The 27,820-nt window shown below is 47.2% G+C and overlaps 1 protein-coding gene and 1 long non-coding RNA gene across 3 annotated transcripts in view; one reads left to right on the plus strand and one right to left on the minus strand.

Moving 5' to 3' along the window:
* The window catches only part of LOC134932005 (transient receptor potential cation channel subfamily M member 7-like), a 359,306-nt gene that overhangs the window by 213,126 nt on the left and 118,360 nt on the right, over nucleotides 1-27,820 (minus strand). For both annotated transcript variants that reach the window (XM_063925995.1, XM_063925996.1), the window contains exons 10-13: nucleotides 20,726-20,857; nucleotides 7,562-7,678; nucleotides 6,288-6,568; nucleotides 5,812-6,040 (exon numbers count right to left, since the gene is read on the minus strand). In XM_063925995.1, the coding sequence (XP_063782065.1) occupies nucleotides 5,812-6,040; nucleotides 6,288-6,568; nucleotides 7,562-7,678; nucleotides 20,726-20,857 (759 nt within the window). The remainder of the gene's footprint in view (nucleotides 1-5,811; nucleotides 6,041-6,287; nucleotides 6,569-7,561; nucleotides 7,679-20,725; nucleotides 20,858-27,820) is intronic.
* Nucleotides 10,099-27,820, plus strand: part of LOC134932007 (uncharacterized) — a 72,290-nt gene continuing 54,568 nt past the window's right edge. The window contains exon 1 of the long non-coding RNA XR_010179220.1: nucleotides 10,099-10,847. This is a non-coding gene — a long non-coding RNA (uncharacterized LOC134932007). The remainder of the gene's footprint in view (nucleotides 10,848-27,820) is intronic.

Below are 27,820 nucleotides of genomic sequence, written 5' to 3' on the forward strand. Positions count from 1 at the left end.
ACATTGAACACCCTTGACTTTCCGTCCGGTGACGGCACAGCTAAGTATTTTTTTGAGCACTCTCATATTCACCATCACCGCTTGAGCGATAGCGCCATCTAGTCCACACCACCACAACTCTTTCTGTTCCACTTTTGTACTACCTGGGATAAGTTCACCGTTGGACCAAGAAGGCAGCAATCGGTTTACTAGAAGCGCCATTAAGGATTTCACCCTCCCTTTTTCAATTTGGGAGGTACATAGGACCTAGGGAAATCAGGGAGGAAGAGGTACATAGGACCTAGGTACATCGAGGGGGGGAGAGAGGTACATAGGACCTAGCGACATCGGGGGGGGGGGGGGGTACATAGGACCTAGGGACATTGGGAGGAAGAGGTACATAGGACCTAGGGACATCAGAGGGGGGAAGATGTACATAGGACCTAGGGACATCGGGGTGGGTGGGAGAGGTAAATAGGACCATGGGACATCAGGGTGGGGAAGAGGTACATAGGACTTAGGGACATCAGGGGGGAGCTGGGACACACAACCTCACCTGGGAACATTGGGGAGGAAGAGAGCATTGGGGGGGATACAGGATCCAGCACTGTGCCGGCAGTGGTGGTTGTGTATGCTGAGGGGAGATTCTTTCCTCACCTCAGATCTGTTTCTTCTACTCTGTCCAGTGACTATACTGTGTGTGGGGGCAGCTCCAGTCAGGCACTGTTTGTCCAGCAGCCGGTGATGGCAAGAATGCAGTACTCAGAGCTGAAAGCGTTGGCTGGGTACAGCTGCAGCTTCTGCGCAAGCGCAATGCCACAAAGACGCCTGCAGGGAACCTGGAAGTTCGGGCGGCGGGTGACGCGCTGTCCTCCTCTGTCTCTGGCGCCTGCCTGTCAGCTCTGCGTTCACTCTTGCTGGCACTGATCTCTATGGCTGAAATTACTTGTGCCTGACTCCCTGAGCAGCTGATGACATACTGCGCTGCTCCTATGCCCGCCAACCCCTAATCTAGGACAAGGATGTCTCTCTTTCAGAGACATCCTTCATTTTTCTAACAGGCAGTCTCAGCGGGCTGCCCCCTCAGGTCTCGGCGACCATAGGTAGCTGCCTAAAGCTGCCTAATGGAAGCGCCGGCCCTGACTACATCCCCTTATATGCTACACCATATCAGTGCACTACATGCCCCTATATACTACAATACATTACTACTCTGCATATTCTATGGGTCTGGGACTGAGGGTCGACAGCACAAAGGTCGACACACCTTAGGTCGACGCCAATTGGTCGACACACCTTAGGTCGACATGGACAAAATGTCGACATGGACAAAAGGTCGACATGGACAAGGTCGACATGGAAAAAGGTCGACATGAGTTTTTTATGTTTTTTTGGTGTCGTTTTCTTCGTAGAGTGACCGGGAACCCGAATTAGTGCACCGCGTCCCCTCGCATGGCTCGCTTCGCTCGCCATGCTTCGGGCATGGTGCCTTTGCTCCACTACCGCTTCGCTCGGCACACTTTACCGTTCCAATCGTAGTCCACGTGGATCGTTAAGTATGAAAAGGTTCAAAAAAAGAAAAAAAATCGTGAAAAACTCATGTCGACCTTTTTCCATGTCGACCTTGTTCCCGTCGACCTTTTGTCCATGTCGACCTAAGGTGTGTCGACCAATTGGCGTCGACCTAAGGTGTGTCGACCTTTGTGCTGTCGACCTGGAGTCCGGATACCATATTCTATATGGTACACTACATCACTACACTCCCCTTATAAGCTAAACCAAATCACCCCATCTTGGAGGCAAAGCAGAGGTTGATACTGCTAACTGGGAGCACAGTGCCGATAATAAAGTCTGTCTTTAAACTCACCACAAAGCTGCTGTAGTGATACTCGGTAAGAGGAGGTTGTCCAGGCTCTTAGGTTCCACTGTCAAGTGTACAGCTAGCTCAATGGTGTGCAGCCGGCAGCTTGTTATTGGTTGGTGCTGGGCAGGCAGCCGGGATCATAGCCTGCTGACAAACACAGCACCAACAGCTCGCTTCTACAGATTGCTCGGTGCACCTCACGCTATTCGCAGCACTGCGTGGCAAAGAAGAGAGTTTGAGACAGTTGCCAGCATAGGAGTGATCCCAGGTACTGGAGCTCACCCACACAGCATTGGAGCCAGCTGCAGGCAGACAGATGGCTCAGAGACACTGCCCCCGGGAGCCATCTGCTGTCTCACTGGAGCAGCACAGCACTGCTGGTCAAAAAATTTTAAAAAACCTGGTCCTCTGTAGCACCTCGGCGCCCCCTCAAATCCTGCACCCGGGGCGCATGCCCCCTTAGCCCCATCTGTATTCCATAAATGTATACTGTGCAATGTCTCTGTATATTTTGGGCCTGATTCAGATTTCTACTCAATGCCGGTATTTACAGAGGGAAGTAAATATTGGTCTACTGCGCATGCATCACAGTCGCTCTATGCATGCGCAGTGATTCATTAGCAATGGCTGCTGCAAAGAGGATTTATTTGCAAAGTGATTGACAAGCAGGGACCATTTCAGGGAGATAATGGGGAGTGGCGGTAAAAATGCAGGAGTATCACGATCATTTTAGGGGTATGTCTCAGTATGTGACTGCAATACCATACTCAGAAAACATGGTACCAGTGCCATTCGGCGCGACCATAGGAATGCGACAATCAAATGATCTGTGACTGATGCTGCATCTTTGTTAGCAGTTACTTGGATCTGCAAAGCTGCCTGTGGGTGTCAAAAAACTAATCCTGGCAGCTCTGATATTTGCATATTTTCACACAGTGAATTGGCTGGGTGAAGCACATTGGCCACGCCCCCTCTGCTGATGGACACCAGAAGCAACCACCCGACAGCAAGCAGGAACTGCTCTGGCTCCCACTCTCTTCCGCATTGTCGAGCTGCCAGTTGCATTCTGGGAGGTGGTTGATAGATAGACAGTCAAAAGGTCGACAATCAAAATGTCGACATGGTCAAAAGGTCAACAGTCAAAAGGTGTAAGTCGCCTTGCCATTTTGTATGGTTGACACATGTTTTTTAGGGGTTTTTAAATTTTTACAACTTTTGCTGCATTTACTATCCATGTCACAAACTATTACCATGTGGCGAGCGAAGCGGAGCGAGCCACCAAGCCCGAAGCGTGGCGAGCGAACGCATTTCATCAAATAGACTATCCATGCCACAAACTACTGTATCACCATTAGTAACCTTGTGGCTAGTGAAGCTGAGCAGAGCGAGCCACCGCGCCCGAAGCATGGCAAGCTGGCGAGGAGACGCATCTCAACAAATTGGGGTAAAAAAAGGTTTAAAAACACAAAACAACAACCAACATTTTTTGTGTCGACCTTTTGACCCTGTTGACCTTTTGATTGTCGACAGGGTCAAAAGGTCGACGACGGCTCCACATGCAGGGCAGCTGAGTTACGGCTGTCCCCACTTCCCTGGCGGTGGCGCCGCGGCCGCACGTAGGGACTGTGTAGTGATGTGTCCAGGAAGGACTCTGTGCTAAGATCATGGACTTTCAAATTATTTTTTAGTCTACAACTTGGTATTTTGTTTTTTATATATTTTTTATATTCTATAATAATATTTTGTGTGTATACACTATTTGGGATCCACCTCCATAGGGAAATTAAATATGAAGTGCTATTTTTAATTGAATTGTGACTGGTCAAATATAACTGGTTTATTAAAATATATTATTTAAATTATCGGAATTGGTATCATTTAAATTCTGGCCATACCGTGTATCTTATTTTATAGCGCAAGGGGAAAATTGTTTTTTAGAAAATATAATAAACAAATAAATATTCTGACTAGATTGCTTAGAAATTAAGCACACATCTCTCCGTGTGTATAGCCCATATCGATAGCAAGTCACGGCCCCACGCGTCGCTATCGCTGACTCTAGATTGGCCTGCATGCAGGCCAATTCTAGTCAGATCACTCACTTCACTGTTGGGTGAAGTGAGCAGTTACCCCCCACCCCTCGCTCAGCACACATCTCTGGAACACATCTCTCCATGTGTACACCCCTTTAGAATTAACCAAATTGTCATGAGTTTAATATGTTAGGACCAGAAAACTGTATTAATAGGGGGTAGTGAAAAAAAAAGGGTTAAAGCGAGTTATTACAGCACAAGTGTTTTAGCCTGTAGAGTTAATTGAAGCTACATACTGTAGGTAATATAATGAACTGACCAGGATTGCCATTTAATCAGTGGTGAAGAAGACGACGTAGACTATTTGAACCCAATAGTTTCCAATTCAAAACAACGCTAGATACTAGAAATAATTTTAGATAAAAGAGGAGGGTCCGCCCTTTTCCAATATTGGGCCAAAGCGGCTCTTGTAGCTATTAATATGTGTCTAATAATATATTTATTATGAGATTGAACAGACAGGGGTAAGAAATGTAAGAGGGCGTTTTCAGGAGTTTGAGGAATCATTTCCTCAGTAACTTTATTAATTAATTTGAAGACCTCTTTCCATAAAAAGCTAATTAGTGGACATGATCAAAAAATGTTAACTAATGTACCCTCGTGACCACAGTGTCTCCAACAAAATTTGGAGGATTCGGGCCATATGAGAGCATTGTACCATAAAGAGAAGCCACCTTTGTGAGGCACAGCGGACAAAACATATGGAGGGGAGAGGGAAGAGGCTGTGCAGACAATGGGGTATATTCAATTGCAGTCGAAAACTGCCGTCTGTCGAAAAGACGGCAGTTTTCGACTTTTTAAGGTCGAATCCCGATTTTCGACAAGTCGAGGCATTCGACTTGTCGAAAAGCACGTGGATCGGCGGAATAGCTGCCGATCCACGTGTTGATGTCGAAACGGGGCCAAAATCCGACAGGTTTTGGCCCCTTTTTCGACTATCTCAATCCGACATCAAAATGATGTCGGAATGAGATGGACCCAGAGGAGGCGAGGGGGGGGGGGGAGCTGCAGGGAGACGGGGGGACAGCCGGCGGGCATACAGGAGATCAGCGCTACGATCAGCGCTGCAGCTGGATGTCACTCACCCGCCCGACCTCACGGCAGCTTCCACCCAGCTCCAGTACGCTGCTGGAGCCGGGTGGAAGCTGCCGTGAGGTCGGGCGGTGAGTGACATCCTGCTGCAGCGTTACTCCGTAGCGCTGATCTCCTGTATGCCTGCCGGCTGTCCCCCCGCGGCTCGCCCCCCTTCTCCTCCTCTGTGTCCTATCTAAAATTCGACTTGAAAAAGTCGAATTTTAGATGGGATTGAATAGGGGTTGAATATACCCCAGTGAGTTGCTCAAAACCCAATGTCTTATTTGCAAATATTTATAGAAATCCTTTCCAGGAACAGCATATTGAGTTTGAAGTTGCTGAAAGGACTTATGGTGGGAATCATCATACAAATCTCTAATCATTAAAATGCCAATTTCAGACCAATTGTGGGGGCATAGATCAGGAAATAATCTCAAAACGACAAATAGAGAAATATTTGAGGATGGGAGAAAAAACTTTACTAATAGGTTAATGAGTCTGTCCCAAACAGTAAGAGTATCTGAAATGCTTTTCAGTGATACAGAGTGAAACGGTCTATCAGAAGGCTTGGCCCAGATTAAGTAACGTAGGTAAATTGTTTTTTTTCATGTGGGGGTCAATGTGTTTCTTTCATTTAGAGGCAAATGCATGGTCTTTATTTTACCTCTCGGTGCCAACGCATGGGGAGGGGGGGCTTTCAAGATTTTGCTATAGGGTCCACAAAGTTCTAGTTATGCCTCTGATTACTTGAATTATTTTTTCTTTTGATAGTTACTTTTAAAGATGTCGTATTGTAATTACCTTAAACCATGCATTTTTCCTCAGGTTAAGTCTCCCCATCCACATATCTGTGAGTAGCTTCTGGGTACAAGCGTGGGAAATAAAATTCCGAACATTTCCAGAAACTGCAAGTTTAAGGCAAGTAGATTTACTCCAGCTGCTTAGTTCATATGTCAATAACTTCATTGTCATTCTTTCATTCTGTTTGTAGGTATTCTCGAGGAGTTCTACCGCTAGATGAGCAAATTCTCTATGAGAGAGAAAACAATAAAAATAATAAAAGCAGGTCCTCTACAACATTACTTGGCAAACAAATATTCTTTTCAAATGCTCTATAATTTCTTTTTACAGCAAAAAATTGTACAAGCTATTCCTTAATTCCTTCTATAATGTTACCTGACCTGTATGCTCATTAATTAGCACCTAACTGTCTAGGTTTCTAATTGGAAATGTTGACAATATACATCCATTAATGAATTAAAAATAAGCGTGCTTACTTGGAATAAGCTTTCAGCTTATCTGGTGTATCATCAAAAATATCCCATTGGCGAGCCTCATGGGCCATGGCTCGATAAAGACATGTGGCCACCAATGCTTTAGCCATTGATTCTTCTCCATGCTGCCAGAAAAAGAGCGCCATCTTCTGTCTCTTCATCAACACTGCCCAGACTAGAAGCTCATTAAAGACATAATGGAAAGGTATTCTATTGTCATCTTCATTTTCAATGATTCCAGCTCTGTCTGACTTGTGTGTAGCTTCTTTCTCACACACGCCATTCTGCCAACAGAAAGACATGAATATCTTATTAGCTATTGGTAGGAAATATCCATGGTCTTAGAATCCAGGTTATTGGAAATGCTCATTGCAATGCATAACCTCCACTAGACTGCCCCTAAATAGCTCTTAAGATGGTTTTGTGAAGCTGTTTCCAGGTCTTGTCTATTTCATGCAACCCTTAATAAGCCCAATTGATTGATTGATTGATTGATTGATTGATTGATTGTAGATCGCCCTCACTCATCTGCCCTCCAATATCATAAACCAAAAGCATTTCTATTTCTTGGTTTCAGCACTCTGTGATGCTACTACCCAGTTCATCCATATCAAGAACTAGAACTTCATTAAATAAACAGATCAATTCAGCAGTCTTCTATGAAGACTAAGGGGGTATGCAATTAGCTCTGATTGCTTTGGAGCTAATTAATTCACCTCCCTAAGTATTCAATTGCGGGCCGTTTTCGTCCGTTTTGAAGGCATTTTCGCCAATGCCTTTTCACCTTTTTTTAGGTGAAAAGGTATTGGCGAAAAATGCCTCAAAATTGGTGAAAATGACCCACGTTTTGATGGAAAACACATGGATTCGATAATACACGTGTTTTCCACCCCAGCATAGGCAAAAAAATGGCCCTGCCATTGCATAGGGCGAATCCCCATTCACCCTAAAAATAGCAAAAAGCTCACTTTTTTCGCCTAGTCGAAAAAAATGGAGCTAATTGCATACCCCCTAAGTATGAATTTACATGTGTCAACTTCACCTCTGTTAGAAATGAAATAGCTTGCATGATCAACATAACACAAATATGGACCATACAGTTTCTTTTGAGAGTACTCAGGAAGACGGTTCCACTGTACAATTTTGAAATCCACCAAATAAGAGTAGAGTCAGATATAGTTACTCTTATCACAGCAAAGTCCCAATCTATCCTCAAAGATTCCTATCCTACAACAAGAATAATAACTTGCTTTGCCTGGTAAATAAGACATGAATACCTTAGTCTTGAAGGGCTGAGCAGCTTGAAGGAAATGACCGTGTCTTGTTTTTTCCTTTTTTTGTGTTCGGTCCAAAGATTTATCAGTTTTGTTGCCTAAATCAGTTGGGACTGAGGGCTGAGAAAAACAAAAACAAAATGCCACTTCAGTTAAAGATTGAATACAGCTTTTAAAACCATTTAAATGCAGAGATGCAATCATTTTCCATCCCGAACTTGTGCAGTCCTCCCAATTTTATTTCATGTTATTATATAGAGTAGCGAATGTGTAAATCTAATATATACATTTTTACTAACCTGTAAGGGTGATTTACTAACCATAACACGTGGACATGCAGCAAGTTTGTCACAAATGTATTAGTTTTAAGAGAGGAGGGGACCCGTGTGCAGCCTCCGTCGTGGGCCCCGTCTTCTCCGGCAGCAAGTAGACTCTGGCATACTGCCAGAATCTACTGCGCATGCGCAGGTCTCCGGGAACATGGCACCCGTGCCTTGTTCCCGGGGACATCTCCAGTGCGCATGCCATTTTCTGAGTGATTTATGCTTGCACTAGAGGGCACTCGCCACGGGACTCCGGAATGGTAAGTATATTAAATGGGTGCAGTGTGTGCGGTGTGGGCCCACCTGAACCCAGGGGCCCACTGCACCCATTATAGAAACGCCAATGCATAGCTGCCACCTCCATCCTGCTTTTGGGAAGTAGCTCTGTGTTAATGATTCTTTCCAAGATTGTGAGAAATAGTAACAGCATTACTTATAAGTTCTGCCTAATATCACTGACCATTAATTATTACAGCCTGTCCATTTTCACCTAAAATACTGCCAGTTCTTCCATGGTTAATTCAGTAATAGCTAAATGACAGGAAAATGTTGCTAGTTGGAGAATATTTGATGTCTTATGGACCTACAGTATACTAATCATTATAAAGCGCAAAGTGTATCTCTTTGAGAGTTTTGGAGATATCTAGCCTCCTCCACTTCAGATTGTGGACAAAAATCTAGTTGTTTTACAGGGGGCAGAAAAAGCTTAATGATAGTGCATTCATCTGAGAACACCTTCACTCCATAGATATACTATAGACCTTATTCAGCTTCAGTTGCAGTTTTGCTAAAATAGCAAAACTGCAATTGCGTATGATCACATGCTGGGGGCTGCCCACCAGTACAGGGCAAGGCTGCCCAGCATGCTAATTGCCGCGAGCGATCCAATCGCAATTCAATTGTGATCGCATCGCAGAATAGATGTAGCTCCTGCATACATAGCCCCTGCGTACATAGGGGCTACATCTATTTTTCTGGGTCTGCGATGCAGGCGCACCAGTGCCATGTTTTGTACCCCCCCCCCATTTCTAATACCACAACCCCGCAATGCCGCATCGCCACCCCTGACCGCCCTGCAAACACCTCTGCCTGTCAATCAGGCAGAGGCGTTTGCATCACTGTGATGCGATCACATGTCCCTGCCTGCACACGCACAGAGCCGGCCCTACACGTGAATATTGGTCCTGAAGTCGGGAAAGTGCAATCACATTACATCAGCGATGTGTACTGAATAAGGCCCTATATCTCATCCTGCAGCGTGATATATTGTTTCTCCATTTGTGCAATATAAAAGCCGCATTACTGCACCTAATATATATTCGGGATTGAGCCAATCCAAATGCCCTGTCTCCAGATGGAGCATTTTGTATCCCAGGCAGTCAACACCATTGTGGCTTGATAAGTAATGTGCTTATCCATATAGGTAAGTGAGATAGAAAAAGTGTAAAAGAGCAATTTACCCCCATTTTTACTTAAATTACCTTTTTTTGTCATTAAAGTTTCCAGATGGGCTATCGAACATCAACATTACAAAAACGATAGAACTGATTAACTGACTTTTATATGTTGGACTGTATCACTCTGCTAGCGCTATCCTGTAATGTGGAGTTCACCTTTACTTTGGTTTTTTAATGTGAATTTATTGGGTTTAGCTGATTCTCTTTTCTCTTATGTAGAGAACAGTTACCAGCAGGGCCGGCGCTACCATTAGGCAGCTTTAGGCAGCTGCCTATGGGCGGCAGCCACTAGAGGGCGGCATGCTCCTCCTGAATCAGTTTTAGTGCTGGTAAATGGCAGCAGCTGATCTAGCGCCGATGGAAGCAGGGCATTTCACCGAGGCCTGACACTGTGAAGGGGCCCACAGCTGCCGGCATTACAATGAGTCACACTGACTCATTATATGCCGCAGCTAGCCAGCCACCCACCGCCGCCAGTCTGTCTCTCCCCCTGTATTAACTTTTGCTGATGCAGTTAGGACCCGGCCAGAGGAGGAGAGGCCGCTCTCCCCTCTCCTCTCAGGTCCTCCCCTTTCCTCCGACCCCGTCTTCGTTCTGCCGTATTATGTATGAACGGTGTGGCAAATGGTGTCCCTGCTGCGTGTGATCAGGCTCCCTGTCCGTTCCTCTGTCCGCCCTAATACATGCGGCTGCGGCGCCGGGGATGGTTAAGAGATGGTGACATCAGATCCCCAGAGCACAACAACTGAGGTAGTCGTTGCTGTGCGCTGGGGATCTGATGTCACCATCTCTTAACCATCCCCGGCGCCGCAGCCGCATGTATTAGGGCGGACAGAGGAACGGACAGGGAGCCTGATCACACGCAGCAGGGACACCAATCGCCACACCAGCCATACGCGCATGCAGGGGGGGGGGGGGGGGGGGTTCCGAGTACCTGGAAACCCCCTCTGCACACTGGCGCAGCTCACTGATTTCTAATGGAGGAGCACGCACTGCGGCTGTGTGTCCGGATGGTAGCTTCATAGGGGCAAATGCAGCATGCATCTCCCAGCTACCACACAGACTAGCAGTACCCATGACAGAGCACTGACAGCGATGTGTGCTCGCAATCGCATGCATAGGGGATCCAGTCAGGGATGCGGTGGCATGTCTTCTTTCTGATGTCCCTCCCACCCGGGGACGAATTGGCCCAGCCAGCGGGATTTCCAAGGTACTTCCTTTCTCATTAGTAGCCACGGCCTGCCAGCACCACGGATAGCGCTGCGGCCGCACAAGGCACTAATCTCAGAGGTCAGAGGAGGCGACTCTTGTAGATCACAGCTAATTGTGTGGCTGTGGAGCAGCAGCACTGGTGCGCTGCAGTCTGAATGGCCACAGCCACACAGCTCTTACCTTCCTCACTGGTTGCGCCTATCCCCACTACAGCGCAGTGGAAGCATGCTGCGGGACGACCTACTACTCTGTGAAGGCCATGCACGCTGTGTTGCCGTGGAAACAGTGATCAAGCTGGTAAGCACTCACTGAAAATGGGGGTTATTTTATTGTATACAGTAACTATTGCAACCTTGTGTTACTTATTGATCCCCTATCAGTACGTTGTCTCTCTCTCTCCAATATCTCACTCTACCCCTCCCTCATCTCACTCTTTATCTCTCCCCATGTCGCGCTCCCTACCCCCATGTCTCTCACCCCAACATATCTTGTTCACCCCACTACTAATCCCAGCCTACCCTCTTGCTCTGCACTACTACTCACATCCTTCCTCTTATTCTCACTAATACTCTCGGCCGCTTGCCACAAAAGGTTATAGACTGTATGGAGTTCATGCTCCAGGGAGGGTGATAGGCTAACCAGCCCTATCCCCTATCCTCACAGTATAGTATCACCCTAATCTCCACCCCTGCCTCTGGAACATATCCATAAACCATTTTACCTCCTGGAACATACCCTACCCCCAGGCCCCTTAGACATACAGTACCCCACGGGCCCAGGGACATACAATGCTTGCCCTCCCACTTCTTCTCCCCAGCTCCAGGAATGTACACAACACACCATACCACCACCACCCTTGCCCCAGGGACATATACTGCCCCATATACTACCTAGTGTTAATTCTAGCACCCTACAACTAATCAATGAGGACATATTTTGAACGACTTCAACAATACGTCACCTATATAATTTTGACCGTAAAAATGTAAATATGCCCTCCTCACCGATTAGGTGGAGGGTAATATACTGAACACTACCAACCCCCCACCCCACCCCCTTGCATATCTCTCTCCATGCCCCAGCTTCCAGCCTCCCTCTCACTCTGTGATTTATATGTTTTATATATATATATTAGAGATGAGCGCCTGAAATTTTTCGGGTTTTGTGTTTTGGTTTTGGGTTCGGTTCCGCGGCCGTGTTTTGGGTTCGAACGCGTTTTGGCAAAACCTCACCGAATTTTTTTTGTCGGATTCGGGTGTGTTTTGGATTCGGGTGTTTTTTTCAAAAAACACTAAAAAACAGCTTAAATCATAGAATTTGGGGGTCATTTTGATCCCAAAGTATTATTAACCTCAAAAACCATAATTTACACTCATTTTCAGTCTATTCTGAATACCTCACACCTCACAATATTATTTTTAGTCCTAAAATTTGCACCGAGGTCGCTGTGTGAGTAAGATAAGCGACCCTAGTGGCCGACACAAACACCGGGCCCATCTAGGAGTGGCACTGCAGTGTCACGCAGGATGTCCCTTCCAAAAAACCCTCCCCAAACAGCACATGACGCAAAGAAAAAAAGAGGCGCAATGAGGTAGCTGTGTGAGTAAGATTAGCGACCCTAGTGGCCGACACAAACACCGGGCCCATCTAGGAGTGGCACTGCAGTGTCACGCAGGATGGCCCTTCCAAAAAACCCTCCCCAAACAGCACATGACGCAAAGAAAAAAAGAGGCGCAATGAGGTAGCTGTGTGAGTAAGATTAGCGACCCTAGTGGCCGACACAAACACCGGGCCCATCTAGGAGTGGCACTGCAGTGTCACGCAGGATGTCCCTTCCAAAAAACCCTCCCCAAACAGCACATGACGCAAAGAAAAAAAGAGGCGCAATGAGGTAGCTGACTGTGTGAGTAAGATTAGCGACCCTAGTGGCCGACACAAACACCGGGCCCATCTAGGAGTGGCACTGCAGTGTCACGCAGGATGTCCCTTCCAAAAAACCCTCCCCAATCAGCACATGATGCAAAGAAAAAGAAAAGAAAAAAGAGGTGCAAGATGGAATTGTCCTTGGGCCCTCCCACCCACCCTTATGTTGTATAAACAAAACAGGACATGCACACTTTAACCAACCCATCATTTCAGTGACAGGGTCTGCCACACGACTGTGACTGATATGACGGGTTGGTTTGGACCCCCCCCAAAAAAGAAGCAATTAATCTCTCCTTGCACAAACTGGCTCTACAGAGGCAAGATGTCCACCTCATCTTCACCCTCCGATATATCACCGTGTACATCCCCCTCCTCACAGATTATCAATTCGTCCCCACTGGAATCCACCATCTCAGCTCCCTGTGTACTTTGTGGAGGCAATTGCTGCTGGTCAATGTCTCCGCGGAGGAATTGATTATAATTCATTTTAATGAACATCATCTTCTCCACATTTTCTGGATGTAACCTCGTACGCCGATTGCTGACAAGGTGAGCGGCGGCACTAAACACTCTTTCGGAGTACACACTTGTGGGAGGGCAACTTAGGTAGAATAAAGCCAGTTTGTGCAAGGGCCTCCAAATTGCCTCTTTTTCCTGCCAGTATAAGTACGGACTGTCTGACGTGCCTACTTGGATGCGGTCACTCATATAATCCTCCACCATTCTATCAATGTTGAGAGAATCATATGCAGTGACAGTAGACGACATGTCCGTAATCGTTGTCAGGTCCTTCAGTCCGGACCAGATGTCAGCATCAGCAGTCGCTCCAGACTGCCCTGCATCACCGCCAGCGGGTGGGCTCGGAATTCTGAGCCTTTTCCTCGCACCCCCAGTTGCGGGAGAATGTGAAGGAGGAGATGTTGACAGGTCGCGTTCCGCTTGACTTGACAATTTTGTCACCAGCAGGTCTTTCAACCCCAGCAGACTTGTGTCTGCCGGAAAGAGAGATCCAAGGTAGGCTTTAAATCTAGGATCGAGCACGGTGGCCAAAATGTAGTGCTCTGATTTCAACAGATTGACCACCCGTGAATCCTTGTTAAGCGAATTAAGGGCTGCATCCACAAGTCCCACATGCCTAGCGGAATCGCTCCCTTTTAGCTCCTTCTTCAATGCCTCCAGCTTCTTCTGCAAAAGCCTGATGAGGGGAATGACCTGACTCAGGCTGGCAGTGTCTGAACTGACTTCACGTGTGGCAAGTTCAAAGGGCATCAGAACCTTGCACAACGTTGAAATCATTCTCCACTGCACTTGAGACAGGTGCATTCCACCTCCTATATCGTGCTCAATTGTATAGGCTTGAATGGCCTTTTGCTGCTCCTCCAACCTCTGAAGCATATAGAGGGTTGAATTCCACCTCGTTACCACTTCTTGCTTCAGATGATGGCAGGGCAGGTTCAGTAGTTTTTGGTGGTGCTCCAGTCTTCTGTACGTGGTGCCTGTACGCCGAAAGTGTCCCGCAATTTTTCTGGCCACCGACAGCATCTCTTGCACGCCCCTGTCGTTTTTTAAAAAATTCTGCACCACCAAATTCAAGGTATGTGCAAAACATGGGACGTGCTGGAATTTGCCCATATTTAATGCACACACAATATTGCTGGCGTTGTCCGATGCCACAAATCCACAGGAGAGTCCAATTGGGGTAAGCCATTCCGCGATGATCTTCCTCAGTTGCCGTAAGAGGTTTTCAGCTGTGTGCGTATTCTGGAAACCGGTGATACAAAGCGTAGCCTGCCTAGGAAAGAGTTGGCGTTTGCGAGATGCTGCTACTGGTGCCGCCGCTGCTGTTCTTGCGGCGGGAGTCCATACATCTACCCAGTGGGCTGTCACAGTCATATAGTCCTGACCCTGCCCTGCTCCACATGTCCGTGGTTAAGTGGACATTGGGTACAGCTGCATTTTTTAGGACACTGGTGAGTCTTTTTCTGAGGTCTGTGTACATTTTCGGTATCGCCTGCCTAGAGAAATGGAACCTAGATGGTATTTGGTACCGGGGACACAGTACCTCCAACAAGTCTCTAGTTGGCTCTGCAGTAATGATGGATACCGGAACCATGTTTCTCACCACCCAGGATGCCAAGGCCTCAGTTATCCGCTTTGCAGTAGGATGACTGCTGTGATATTTCATCTTCCTCGCAAAGGACTGTTGAACAGTCAATTGCTTACTGGAAGTAGTACAAGTGGGCTTACGACTTCCCCTCTGGGATGACCATCGACTCCCAGCGGCAACAACAGCAGCGCCAGCAGCAGTAGGCGTTACACGCAAGGATGCATCGGAGGAATCCCAGGCAGGAGAGGACTCGTCAGAATTGCCAGTGACATGGCCTGCAGGACTATTGGCATTCCTGGGGAAGGAGGAAATTGACACTGAGGGAGTTGGTGGGGTGGTTTGCGTGAGCTTGGTTACAAGAGGAAGGGATTTACTGGTCAGTGGACTGCTTCCGCTGTCACCCAAAGTTTTTGAACTTGTCACTGACTTATTATGAATGCGCTGCAGGTGACGTATAAGGGAGGATGTTCCGAGGTGGTTAACGTCCTTACCCCTACTTATTACAGCTTGACAAAGGGAACACACGGCTTGACACCTGTTGTCCGCATTTCTGGTGAAATACCTCCACACCGAAGAGCTGATTTTTTTGGTATTTTCACCTGGCATGTCAACGGCCATATTCCTCCCACGGACAACAGGTGTCTCCCCGGGTGCCTGACTTAAACAAACCACCTCACCATCAGAATCCTCCTGGTCAATTTCCTCCCCAGCGCCAGCAACACCCATATCCTCCTCATCCTGGTGTACTTCAACACTGACATCTTCAATCTGACTATCAGGAACTGGACTGCGGGTGCTCCTTCCAGCACTTGCAGGGGGCGTGCAAATGGTGGAAGGCGCATGCTCTTCACGTCCAGTGTTGGGAAGGTCAGGCATCGCAACCGACACAATTGGACTCTCCTTGTGGATTTGGGATTTCGAAGAATGCACAGTTCTTTGCTGTGCTGCTTTTGCCAGCTTGAGTCTTTTCATTTTTCTAGCGAGAGGCTGAGTGCTTCCATCCTCATGTGAAGCTGAACCACTAGCCATGAACATAGGCCAGGGCCTCAGCCGTTCCTTGCCACTCCGTGTGGTAAATGGCATATTGGCAAGTTTACGCTTCTCCTCCGACAATTTTATTTTAGGTTTTGGAGTCCTTTTTTTTCTGATATTTGGTGTTTTGGATTTGACATGCTCTGTACTATGACATTGGGCATCGGCCTTGGCAGACGACGTTGCTGGCATTTCATCGTCTCGGCCATGACTAGTGGCAGCAGCTTCAGCACGAGGTGGAAGTGGATCTTGATCTTTCCCTAATTTTGGAACCTCAACATTTTTGTTCTCCATATTTTAATAGGCACAACTAAAAGGCACCTCAGGTAAACAATGGAGATGGATACTAGTATACAATTATGGACTGCCTGCCGACTGCAGACACAGAGGTAGCCACAGCCGTGAACTACCGTACTGTACTGTGTCTGCAGCTAATATAGACTGGTTGATAAAGAGAAGATGTCTATGTAACTATGTATGTATAAAGAAGACTGAAAAAAATCCACGGTTAGGTGGTATACAATTATGGACGGACTGCCTGCCGAGTGCAGACACAGAGGTAGCCACAGCCGTGAACTACCGTACTGTACTGTGTCTGCAGCTAATATAGACTGGTTGATAAAGAGAAGATGTCTATGTAACTATGTATGTATAAAGAAGAATGAAAAAAAAACACGGTTAGGTGGTATACAATTATGGACGGACTGCCTGCCGAGTGCAGACACAGAGGTAGCCACAGCCGTGAACTACCGTACTGTACTGTGTCTGCAGCTAATATAGACTGGTTGATAAAGAGAAGATGTCTATGTAACTATGTATGTATAAAGAAGAATGAAAAAAATCCACGGTTAGGTGGTATTACAATTATGGACGGACTGCCTGCCGAGTGCAGAGACTCAGAGGTAGCCACAGCCGTGAACTACCGTACTGTGTCTGCTGCGACTGGATGATAAATGATATAAAAAATATATATATATCACTACTGCAGCCGGACAGGTATATATTATATATTATATAATGACGGACCTGCTGGACACTGTCTGTCAGCAGAATGAGTTTTATTTTTATAGAATAAAAAAAAAAAAAACACACAAGTGAAGTCACACGACGAGTGTTTAACTTTTTCAGGCAATCACAATATAAGTATACTACTAACTATACTGGTGGTCAGTGTGGTCAGGTCACTGGTCAGTCACACTGGCAGTGGCACTCCTGCAGCAAAAGTGTGCACTGTTTAATTTTAATATAATATGTACTCCTGGCTCCTGCTATAACCTATAACTGGCACTGCAGTAGTGCTCCCCAGTCTCCCCCACAATTATAAGCTGTGTGAGCTGAGCAGTCAGACAGATATATAATATATATAGATGATGCAGCACACTGGCCTGAGCCTGAGCAGTGCACATAGATATGGTATGTGACTGACTGAGTCACTGTGTGTATCGCTTTTTTCAGGCAGAGAACGGATATATTAAATAAACTGCACTGTGTGTCTGGTGGTCACTCACTATATAATATATTATGTACTCCTGGCTCCTGCTATAACCTATAACTGGCACTGCAGTAGTGCTCCCCAGTCTCCCCCACAATTATAAGCTGTGTGAGCTGAGCAGTCAGACAGATATATATAATATTATATATAGATAATAGATGATGCAGCACACTGGCCTGAGCAGTGCACACAGATATGGTATGTGACTGACTGAGTCACTGTGTGTATCGCTTTTTTCAGGCAGAGAACGGATATATTAAATAAACTGCACTGTGTGTCTGGTGGTCACTCACTATATAATATATTATGTACTCCTGGCTCCTGCTATAACCTATAACTGGCACTGCAGTAGTGCTCCCCAGTCTCCCCCACAATTATAAGCTGTGTGAGCTGAGCAGTCAGACAGATATATATAATATTATATATAGATAATAGATGATGCAGCACACTGGCCTGAGCCTGAGCAGTGCACACAGATATGGTATGTGACTGAGTCACTGTGTGCTGTGTATCGCTTTTTTCAGGCAGAGAACGGATTATAAAGTAAACTGCACTGTCCTCACTAGTAAACTCTCTCCACTCAGTCTCTACACTTCTACAGTAACAGTACTCCTCCTAGTCAGCTCCAGTAAATCTCTCTCAGTCTCTTATAATCTAAATGGAGAGGACGCCAGCCACGTCCTCTCCCTATCAATCTCAATGCACGTGTGAAAATGGCGGCAACGCGCGGCTCCTTATATAGAATCCGAGTCTCGCGATAGAATCCGAGCCTCGCGAGAATCCGACAGCGTCATGATGACGTTCGGGCGCGCTCGGGTTAACCGAGCAAGGCGGGAAGATCCGAGTCGCTCGGACCCGTGAAAAAAAACATGAAGTTCTGGCGGGTTCGGATTCAGAGAAACCGAACCCGCTCATCTCTAATATATATATATATAAAATTGTGTGTGTGTGTAATCTGGAAACCCCCTCTTAAAATTCTTGCGTTTTCCACTGCCGGCACCTACAATCGCTCTGCAGACAGTGGCCTGGGCACCACAGGGAGCTCCATGGTGTACGTAGCTCAATGCACGGCACTGACAGCTTCCTCAGTGCTGATTCTGTGCTCGGCCAGCCCGCCCACCAGCCCGCCACAGCACTTTGCAGGAATTGGGCAGCAGCATAAGCCCATGGGTGATGGGGCAGCAGTGGCAGTGACTCTGGGTGCTGTTGGGCAGCCCATGTATGTCCCATCCTATCTGTTGCACCAAATGCCCAGGGCCACCCAGTATACCTGTTGATGGTGAGGATGACAGGTATGAAGCGTTTTACATTTGTCTAAATGCTATAAGTGCACCTTGTTTCCAAGAACATGAGCAAAGTTTCTGTTTACTGTATGACACACTTGAACAGCAGGTTTTATAGTGTTGAAAGTGGAGTTGTTAAATATTGTGATATTATCTACAGTTCCATTTTAATATTATCTACCTATTCCCATCTATTTAATGTACTCAGTAATACATAGCGGGGTATTCAATTACCCCGACTTGCTGTCAGGTGAGATTTATCGCCACCGGGGGCTATCTAAATAGCCCCGATAAACCTGCAAAAATCTGCAAAATTCCAGATAACAGCCACATTTTTATTAGAAAACGGGGCTATTTCACCTGAAAATACACAGGTTTCACTGAACTTGTGTGTTTACGGGTGTAACTGCAACTTTTACTGGCCGAGCTAATCAAATAGCCCGACCGCAACACCCGAAGAAACATCAGGGTTTTTTTACTCCCGATGTCTCTTCAGGAGAAATTGAATATCCCTCATAGGGGGAGATTCAAATGCGTGAAAAGTCAGTTGGGTGTCTGTCTATTAGATAGGAGAAAACAGACTCCCAACTGACTTTTCAAACATTTGAATCTCCCCCTATAGTGTCTTGAGCAATAACACATGAAAGTAGTGAATATGTATACGTATTTCTGTTCTTTGCTTAATGCTTACTGTAAAATATATTGCTGATTTTAGATATGTTTGTCCTATATCACCGTGTATCTGCCAAGAACCTTATACCACAATGTTAGCCTTTGTTGGCATTAACTATATTCCTCCTTGTTTTTGTCACAGGCAATATTGTCTGTTAGTGGGTAAGCAGTTTGTACTGTGAATCACAATTGTTCATAATCTGTCACCCTGTCCCTCACCCCATCACCCTGTGCCTTTCCCTGTCACCCACAGCCTCCTTCCATCACTCCTGATCACCCTGTGCTTCTCCCTGTCACTCTGCCTATCCCTGTCACCCTCTCACCGTCACTATCTGCCTTTCTCTATCATTCTCTGCATCTCACAGCTACCCTCTTTCCCTGTCACCCTCTACCTCACCCTTTCATCCACTCCCTGTCACCATCTGCATCTCCATCTCCCACAGTACAGCCTCTCCCCATCACTCTCTCGGTCACCTTCTTCCTTTCCCTGTCACCCACAGCCTATCTCCATCACTCTCCATCACTGTCTGCCTCTTCCTGTTACCATCTCTCCATCACCCTCTGAACACAGCCTCTCTCCGTCACCTTTTCCCCACTCAGCATCACTCTCTGTCTCTCCCCGTCACCCTCTGACTCTCCCCATCACCCTCAGCCTCTCCCTGTTACTCATCCTTTGCCTCTCCCTTTCACCCTCTGCCTCTCCCTTTCACCCTCTCTCCATCACCCCCTGACCACAGCCTCTCCCCATCACCTTTTACATACTCCCCGTCACCGTCTGCCTTTCCCTGTCACCCACTGCCTCTCCCTGTCATCATCGGTCTCTCCCCATGACCCACTGCACGCCACCCACTTCCTCTTTGTGTGACCCTCTCCATGTCACCCACTGCCTCTAACCATCACATTCCCTCTCTCACTGTCACCCACTGCCTCTCATTGCCATGGGGCATATTATTAACTTGGAGTGGGTGGCTGAGGGGGGCCCAAAGCATATTTTTGCACCGGGGCCCACCACTCACAAGTTCCGCCACTGATATATATATTTTATTTTATTTACAAACAGGAAAGGGGATATGGGGCACAGAATCAATAAATAAATAAATATATATATATATATATATATATTTACAAAGGCGAGTGACTAGCATATGCAACTATAATTAAAGAAGGAAACATAATAGGCAATCACTGGGATTCATGAAAAGGATGGATTCATATATATATATATATATATATATATATAAAATGTAGTTTTATTGTTATGTATAACATGTACCATGGGAGCCATCAAAGCACACTGCAGGGTGTACTACTGTGTGGCGTAACATGGATGTGCTCTACTGTGTGGTTTAATGTAAATGGGCTCTACTGTAGTGTAACGTGAATACGGGACACTACTGTGTGATGAAACATCAATAAGAGGCACTACTGTGACGTAACGCAAATATGGGGGTTGGGGGGGGGGGTTAGGCTTAAGTTTTGCCTAGGGTGCCGGAAAACCTTGCACCGGCCCTGGTTACCAGGTATCACTGGTTGCACCAGAAGTTTCTTGTGGGGTCAACATGGGTCATCATTTATTCAGTTAAAAACTGTTTGCTATATTTTTAATTTAAATAGAAAACTCTTGCAGTATTTCAACCTTCCAACATGATAGCACAGTAAATACCTGACTGATCCGCTTGTACATAGCCCTGAAGCGTCTCTTGGTGTAGCTGCATCTATACGTTCCACCCATGAGGTATTCTATCACAAGCCCAACATCCTGGAGACTGATCTTGTACTGTGCTGAGAGTTTACCCTGAAACGAGTAAAATATATCAGGAGACATATAGGAAATTTGCATTTTTACTTATATATATAACATCATTTGTTTTATTTTGCCATTGCAGTTGTCTTATAGAAATAATAAACTACAAATGTATAATATTTTTTTCTGTTGATTGAGTTAATACAAAGGTGTTACTAAGGACCTGATGCATAGAGAGCACTATTCTAATTTGTGTGACATAAATTGAGAGCTTGGCCCTGGGGAGTAGAGGGAGGTGGTGGCCACCCAAAGCAGGTAGTGTGTGTGTTATGAGAAGGTGATCTCCCTGATCCCTTCACTGGAACGACCAGTGGTGCATACCAGGACATTATAATGTTGACATTATGAATGTCAACAAACTGACACCAAATGTTGCATTTCCTACACTAAGACCTCTATGCACACAATTAAAATGCGCACATTATACACTATCACCAAGACTATGCACAATTAGTAATAACGTGTCTTTCATACAAAACTCTGTGTTGGGATAATAGGCTATTATCTCTTCACACTTATAGGAAAAAGAGAACATGTTAGGGACCCACCAGATGAGTTCACCTGGTCGCAGTTGGTGGGCCCATAATTTTCGCCAAAATTATGCTAAGCACCTCAATTTTATTCAATGTTATATTGCAGAGTTTATTGTAATTATTCTGATTAGCAGTGTTTAGGCACTATAAAGAACTTTTAGTATGGGTGTGCACTGGCTCCTCCCTCTATGCCCCTCCTCCAGACCTCAGTTAGATCTTGTGCCCAGAGGAGATAGGGTGCATTACAGGGAGCTCTCCTGAGTTTCTCTGATTAAAGAATTTTGTTAAGTTTTTTATTTTCAGGGAGCACTGCTGGCAACAGGCTCCCTGCATCGTGGGACTGAGGAGAGAGAAGCAGACCTACTTAAATGATAGGCTCTGCTTCTTAGGCTACTGGACACCATTGGCTCCAGAGGGAGTCGGAACGCAGGTCTCACCCTGCCGTTCGTCCCGGAGCCGCGCCGCCGTCCTCCTCGCAGAGCCGGAAGATAGAAGCCGGGTGAGTATTAGAAGAAAAGAGGACTTCAAGGCGGCAGAAGACTTCAGATCTTCACTGAGGTAAGCGCGCAGCAGGCACAGATGGGTGCAGGGCGCAGGGAGGGGGGGGCACCCTGGGCAGCAATAAACCTCAAGGCTGGCATATTGGTATATATTAGGCTGCGGAGGCAGAAAATAGATAAACCCCCGCCATTTTTTATAAATTGAAGCGGGACCGAAGCCCGCCGCTGGAGGGGGCGGAGCTTGGTCCCTCAGCACTAACCAGCGCCATCTTCTCCCCAGAGGCTGCAGAGACGCTGGCTCCCTGGACTCTCCCCTGCTGAACACAGATCAGAGGGCTGAAAAAGAGGAGGGGGGCACAATTATTGGCGCAGTGATTGTGGAAGTTATTATTAGAACAAAAAAGTGCTATCTGGTGTTATTCCACTGTAAGTGGGCGCTGGGTGTGTGCTGGCATACTCTCTCTCTCTCCAAAGGGCCTGGTTGGGGAATTGTCCCTTTATAGTTATATCCCGGTGTGTGGGGGGTGTCGGTACATGTGTGTCGGCATGTTTGAAGCGGAAGGCTCGTCGAAGGAGGAGGTGGAGCAGATGAGTGATGAGTCCCCGTCGCTGGTGCCGACTCAAGAGTGGATGGATATGTGGCATATGTTAAATGCTAGTGTGGCATCATTACATAAGAGACTGGACAAAGCAGAGTCCAGGGAGACTACATGGGGTCAATCCACGGATTGGACCGACTCACAGGGCCCTTCAGGGTCTCAGAAACGTCCCTTGTCACAAATTGTAGACACGGATACCAACACGGAGTCTGACTTCAGTGTCGACTACGATGAAGCAAGATTGCACCCTAGGGTGACAAAAAGTATTCAGTGTATGATTATTGCAATAAGGGATGTTTTGCATATCACTGATGAACCCTCTGTTCCCGACACGAGGGTACACATGTTTAAGGGGAAGAAGCAGGTAGTAACCTTTCCCCCATCTCATGAACTTAACGAGTTATTTGAAAAAGCCTGGGAAACTCCAGATAAGAAACTGCAGATTCCCAAAAGGGTTCTTATGGCGTACCCTTTCCCTACGCAGGACAGGGTACGTTGGGAATACTCTCCCAGAGTGGACAAGGCTTTAACACGCCTGTCCAAGAAGGTGGCACTGCCGTCGCCAGACACGGCGGCCCTCAAGGATCCTGCAGACCGCAGGCAAGAGACTACGTTAAAGTCTATGTATACACATACTGGTGCTTTGCTCAGACTGGCAATTGCGTCGGCATGGGTATGTAGCGCAGTTGCAGCTTGGACAGATACCTTGTCAGCTGAACTTGATACCCTAGATAGGGGATAACATTTTATTAATTTTAGCCCATATTAAGGACGCAGTCTTATATATGAGAGACGCTCAAAGAGACATCGGATTGCTGGGTTCCAGAGCCAATGCCATGGCTATTTCTGCGAGATGAGCCTTATGGACCCGCCAATGGACGGGTGATGCGGACTCTAAAAAACATATGGAGGTTTTACCTTACAAGGGTGAAGTGTTGTTTGGGGAGGGGCTCGCGGACCTGGTTTCCACAGCTACAGCGGGTAAATCTACCTTTTTACCTTTTGTTCCTCAACAACAAAAGAAAACTCCACAGTGTCAGATGCAGTCCTTTCGGTCGCAAAAGTCCAGAAGAGGTTGGGGCTCCTCCTTCCTTGCCAGAGGTAAGGGTAGAGGAAAAAGAACAACTGCTTCGGCTGGTTCCAAGGAGCAGAAGTCCTCCCCGGCTTCTACAAAATCCACCGCATGATGCTGGGGCTCCCCTACGGGAGTCCGCATCGGTGGGGGTACGCCTTCGACTTTTCAGCCAAGTCTGGGTTCGGTCAGATGTGGATCCTTGGGCGATGGAAATTGTTTCCCAAGGCTACAAGCTGGAATTCGAAGAGGTGCCCCCGCGCCGAGTTTTCAAGTCGGCCTTACCAGCTCCTCCCCCAGAGAGGGAAGTAGTGTTAACTGCAATTCAAACGCTGTGTCAACAGCAAGTGATTGTCAGGGTTCCCCTGGTCCAACAGGGAAAAGGGTATTATTCGACCCTGTTTGTGGTCCCGAAGCCGGATGGTTCGGTCAGACCCATTTTAAATCTAAAATCCCTAAACCTGTACTTGAAAAAAATAAGAATTTACTCACCGGTAATTCTATTTCTCGTAGTCCGTAGTGGATGCTGGGAACTCCGTAAGGACCATGGGGAATAGACGGGCTCCGCAGGAGACTGGGCACTCTAAAAGAAAGATTAGGTACTATCTGGTGTGCACTGGCTCCTCCCTCTATGCCCCTCCTCCAGACCTCAGTTAAGGAAACTGTGCCCGGAAGAGCTGACACAACAAGGAAAGGATTTGGAATCCAGGGTAAGACTCATACCAGCCACACCAATCACACTGTACAACTTGTGATAACCATACCCAGTTAACAGTATGAACAACAACTGAGCCTCAGTAACAGATGGCTCATAACAATAACCCTTTAGTTAAGCAATAACTATATACATGTATTGCAGAGAGTCCGCACTTGGGACGGGCGCCCAGCATTCACTACGGACTACGAGAAATAGAATTACCGGTGAGTAAATTCTTATTTTCTCTGACGTCCTAGTGGATGCTGGGAACTCCGTAAGGACCATGGGGATTATACCAAAGCTCCCAAACGGGCGGGAGAGTGCGGATGACTCTGCAGCACTGAATGAGCAAAGGCAAGGTCCTCCTCAGCCAGGGTATCAAACTTGTAGAACTTAGCAAATGTGTTTGAACCCGACCAAGTAGCAGCTCGGCAAAGCTGTAAATCCGAGACCCCTCGGGCAGCCGCCCAAGAAGAGCCCACCTTCCTTGTGGAATGGGCTTTTACCGATTTAGGATGCGGTAACCCTGCCGCAGAATGAGCTTGCTGAATCGTGTTACAGATCCAGCGCGCAATAGTTTGCTTTGAAGCCGGAGCACCCAGTTTGTTGGGTGCATGCAGGATAAACAGCGAGTCAGTTTTCCTGACTCCAGCCGTCCTGGCTACATAGATTTTCAAAGCCCTGACTACGTCCAGCAACTTGGAAGCCTCCAAGTCCCGAGTAGCCGCAGGCACCACAATAGGTTGGTTCAAATGAAACGCTGATACCACCTTTGGGAGAAATTGGGGACGAGTCCTCAATTCTGCCCTGTCCATATGGAAGATCAGATACGGGCTTTTACATGACAAAGCCGCCAATTCTGACACACGCCTAGCTGAAGCCAAGGCCAACAGCATGACCACCTTCCACGTGAGATACTTTAGCTCCACGGTCTTAAGTGGCTCAAACCAGTGTGATTTCAGGAAATCCAACACAACGTTAAGATCCCAAGGTGCCACTGGAGGCACAAAAGGGGGCTGAATATGCAGCACTCCCTTAACAAACGTCTGAACTTCAGGCAGTGAAGCCAGTTCTTTTTGAAAGAAAATAGATAGGGCCGAAATCTGGACCTTTATGGATCCTAATTTTAGGCCCATAGTCACTCCTGACTGTGGGAAGTGCAGGAATCGACTCAGCTGGAATTCCTCTGTAGGGGCCTTCCTGGCCTCACACCAAGCAACATATTTTCGCCATATACGGTGATAATGTTTTGCTGTCACGTCTTTCCTAGCCTTTATCAGCGTAGGAATAACTTCATCCGGAATGCCCTTTTCCGCTAGGATCCGGCGTTCAACCGCCATGCCGTCAAATGCAGCCGCGTTAAGTCTTGGAACAGACAGGGCCCCTGCTGTAACAGGTCCTGTCTGAGAGGCAGAGGCCATGGGTCCTCTGAGATCATTTCTTGTAGTTCTGGGTACCAAGTTCTTCTTGGCCAATCCGGAACGATGAGTATAGTTCTTACTACTCTCTTTCTTACTATCCTCAGTACCTTGGGTATGAGAGGAAGAGGAGGGAACACATAAACCGACTGGTACACCCACGGTGTCACTAGTACGTCCACAGCTATCGCCTGAGGGTCCCGTGACCTGGCGCAATATTTTTTTAGCTTTTTGTTGAGGCGGGATGCCATCATGTCCACCTGTGGCAGTTCCCAACGGTTTACAATCTGTGTGAAGACTTCTTGATGAAGTCCCCACTCTCCCGGGTGGAGGTCGTGCCTGCTGAGGAAGTCTGCTTCCCAGTTGTCCACTCCCGGAATGAACACTGCTGACAGTGCTAGCACGTGATTCTCCGCCCATCGAAGAATCCTTGTGGCTCCTGCCATTGCCATCCTGCTCCTTGTGCCGCCCTGGCGGTTTACATGGGCGACCGCCGTGATGTTGTCTGACTGAATCAGTACAGATTGGTTTTGAAGCAGGGGCTCTGCTTGACTCAGGGCGTTGTAGATGGCCCTTAGTTCCAATATATTTATGTGTAGAGAAGTCTCCAGACTTGACCACTCTCCCTGGAAGTTTCTTCCCTGAGTGACTGCCCCCCATCCTCGGAGGCTTGCATCCGTGGTCACCAGGATCCAGTCCTGTATGCGGAACCTGCGTCCCTCGAGAAGATGAGCACTCTGCAGCCACCACAGCAGAGACACCCTGGCCCTTGGGGACAGGGTGATCAACCGATGCATCTGAAGATGCGATCCGGACCATTTGTCCAACAGATCCCACTGAAAGATCCTTGCATGGAACCTGCCGAAGGGAATTGCTTCGTAAGAAGCCACCATTTTTCCCAGGACTCGCGGGCAGTGATGCACCGACACCTGTTTTGGTTTCAGGAGGTCCCTGACCAGAGATGACAATTCCTGGGCCTTCTCCTCCGGGAGAAACAATTTCTTCTGTTCTTTGTCCAGAATCATTCCCAGGAAAAGCAGACGCGTCGTAGGGATCAGCTGCGACTTTGGGATATTCAGAATCCAGCCGTGCTGTTGCAACACTTCCTGAGAGAGTGCTACGCTGACCAACAACTGCTCTTTGGACCTCGCCTTTATGAGGAGATCGTCCAAGTACGGGATAATTATAACTCCCTTTCTTCGAAGGAGTATCATAATTTCGGCCATTACCTTGGTAAATATTCTCGGAGCCGTGGAGAGACCAAACGGCAACGTCTGGAATTGGTAATGACAGTTCTGTACCACAAACCTGAGGTACTCCTGGTGAGGTGGGAAAATGGGGACATGCAAGTAAGCATCCTTGATGTCCAGCGACACCATAAAATCCCCCTCTTCCAGGCTTGCAATAACCGCCCAGAGCGATTCCATTTTGAACTTGAACTTCTTTATATAAGTGTTCAAGGATTTTAAATTCAGGGTGGGTCTCACCGAACCGTCCGGTTTCGGTACCACAAACATTGTGGAATAGTAACCCCTGCCCTGTTGAAGGAGGGGGACCTTGATTATCACCTGCTGGAGGTACAGCTTGTGAATTGCCGCCAGTACTACCTCCCTTTCCCTGGGAGCAGCTGGCAAGGCTGATTTGAGGTAACGGCGAGGGGGAGTCGCCTCGAACTCCAGCTTGTATCCCTGAGATACAATTTGTACAGCCCATAGATCCACTTGTGAGTGAACCCACTGGGTGCTGAAGTTTCGGAGACGTGCCCCCACCGCACTTGGCTCCGCCTGTGGAGCCCCAACGTCATGCGGTGGACTTAGTGGAAGCAGGGGAGGATTTTTGTTCCTGGGAACTGGCTGCCTGGTGCAGCTTCTTTCCTCTACCCTTGCCTCTGGCCAGAAAGGATGCTCATTTGTCCCGCTTGCCTTTCTGAGGCCGAAAGGACTGCATTTGATAATACGGTGCTTTCTTAGGCTGTGAAGGAACCTGAGGCAAAAAAGTCGACTTCCCAGCAGTTGCTGTGGATACGAGGTCCGAGAGACCGTCCCCAAATAGTTCCTCACCCTTATAAGGCAAAACCTCCATGTGTTTTTTAGAATCAGCATCACCTGTCCACTGCCGAGTCCATAATACTCTCC

This window comes from Pseudophryne corroboree, chromosome 6 (assembly GCF_028390025.1).
Source record: "Pseudophryne corroboree isolate aPseCor3 chromosome 6, aPseCor3.hap2, whole genome shotgun sequence".
Taxonomy (NCBI): domain Eukaryota; kingdom Metazoa; phylum Chordata; class Amphibia; order Anura; family Myobatrachidae; genus Pseudophryne; species Pseudophryne corroboree.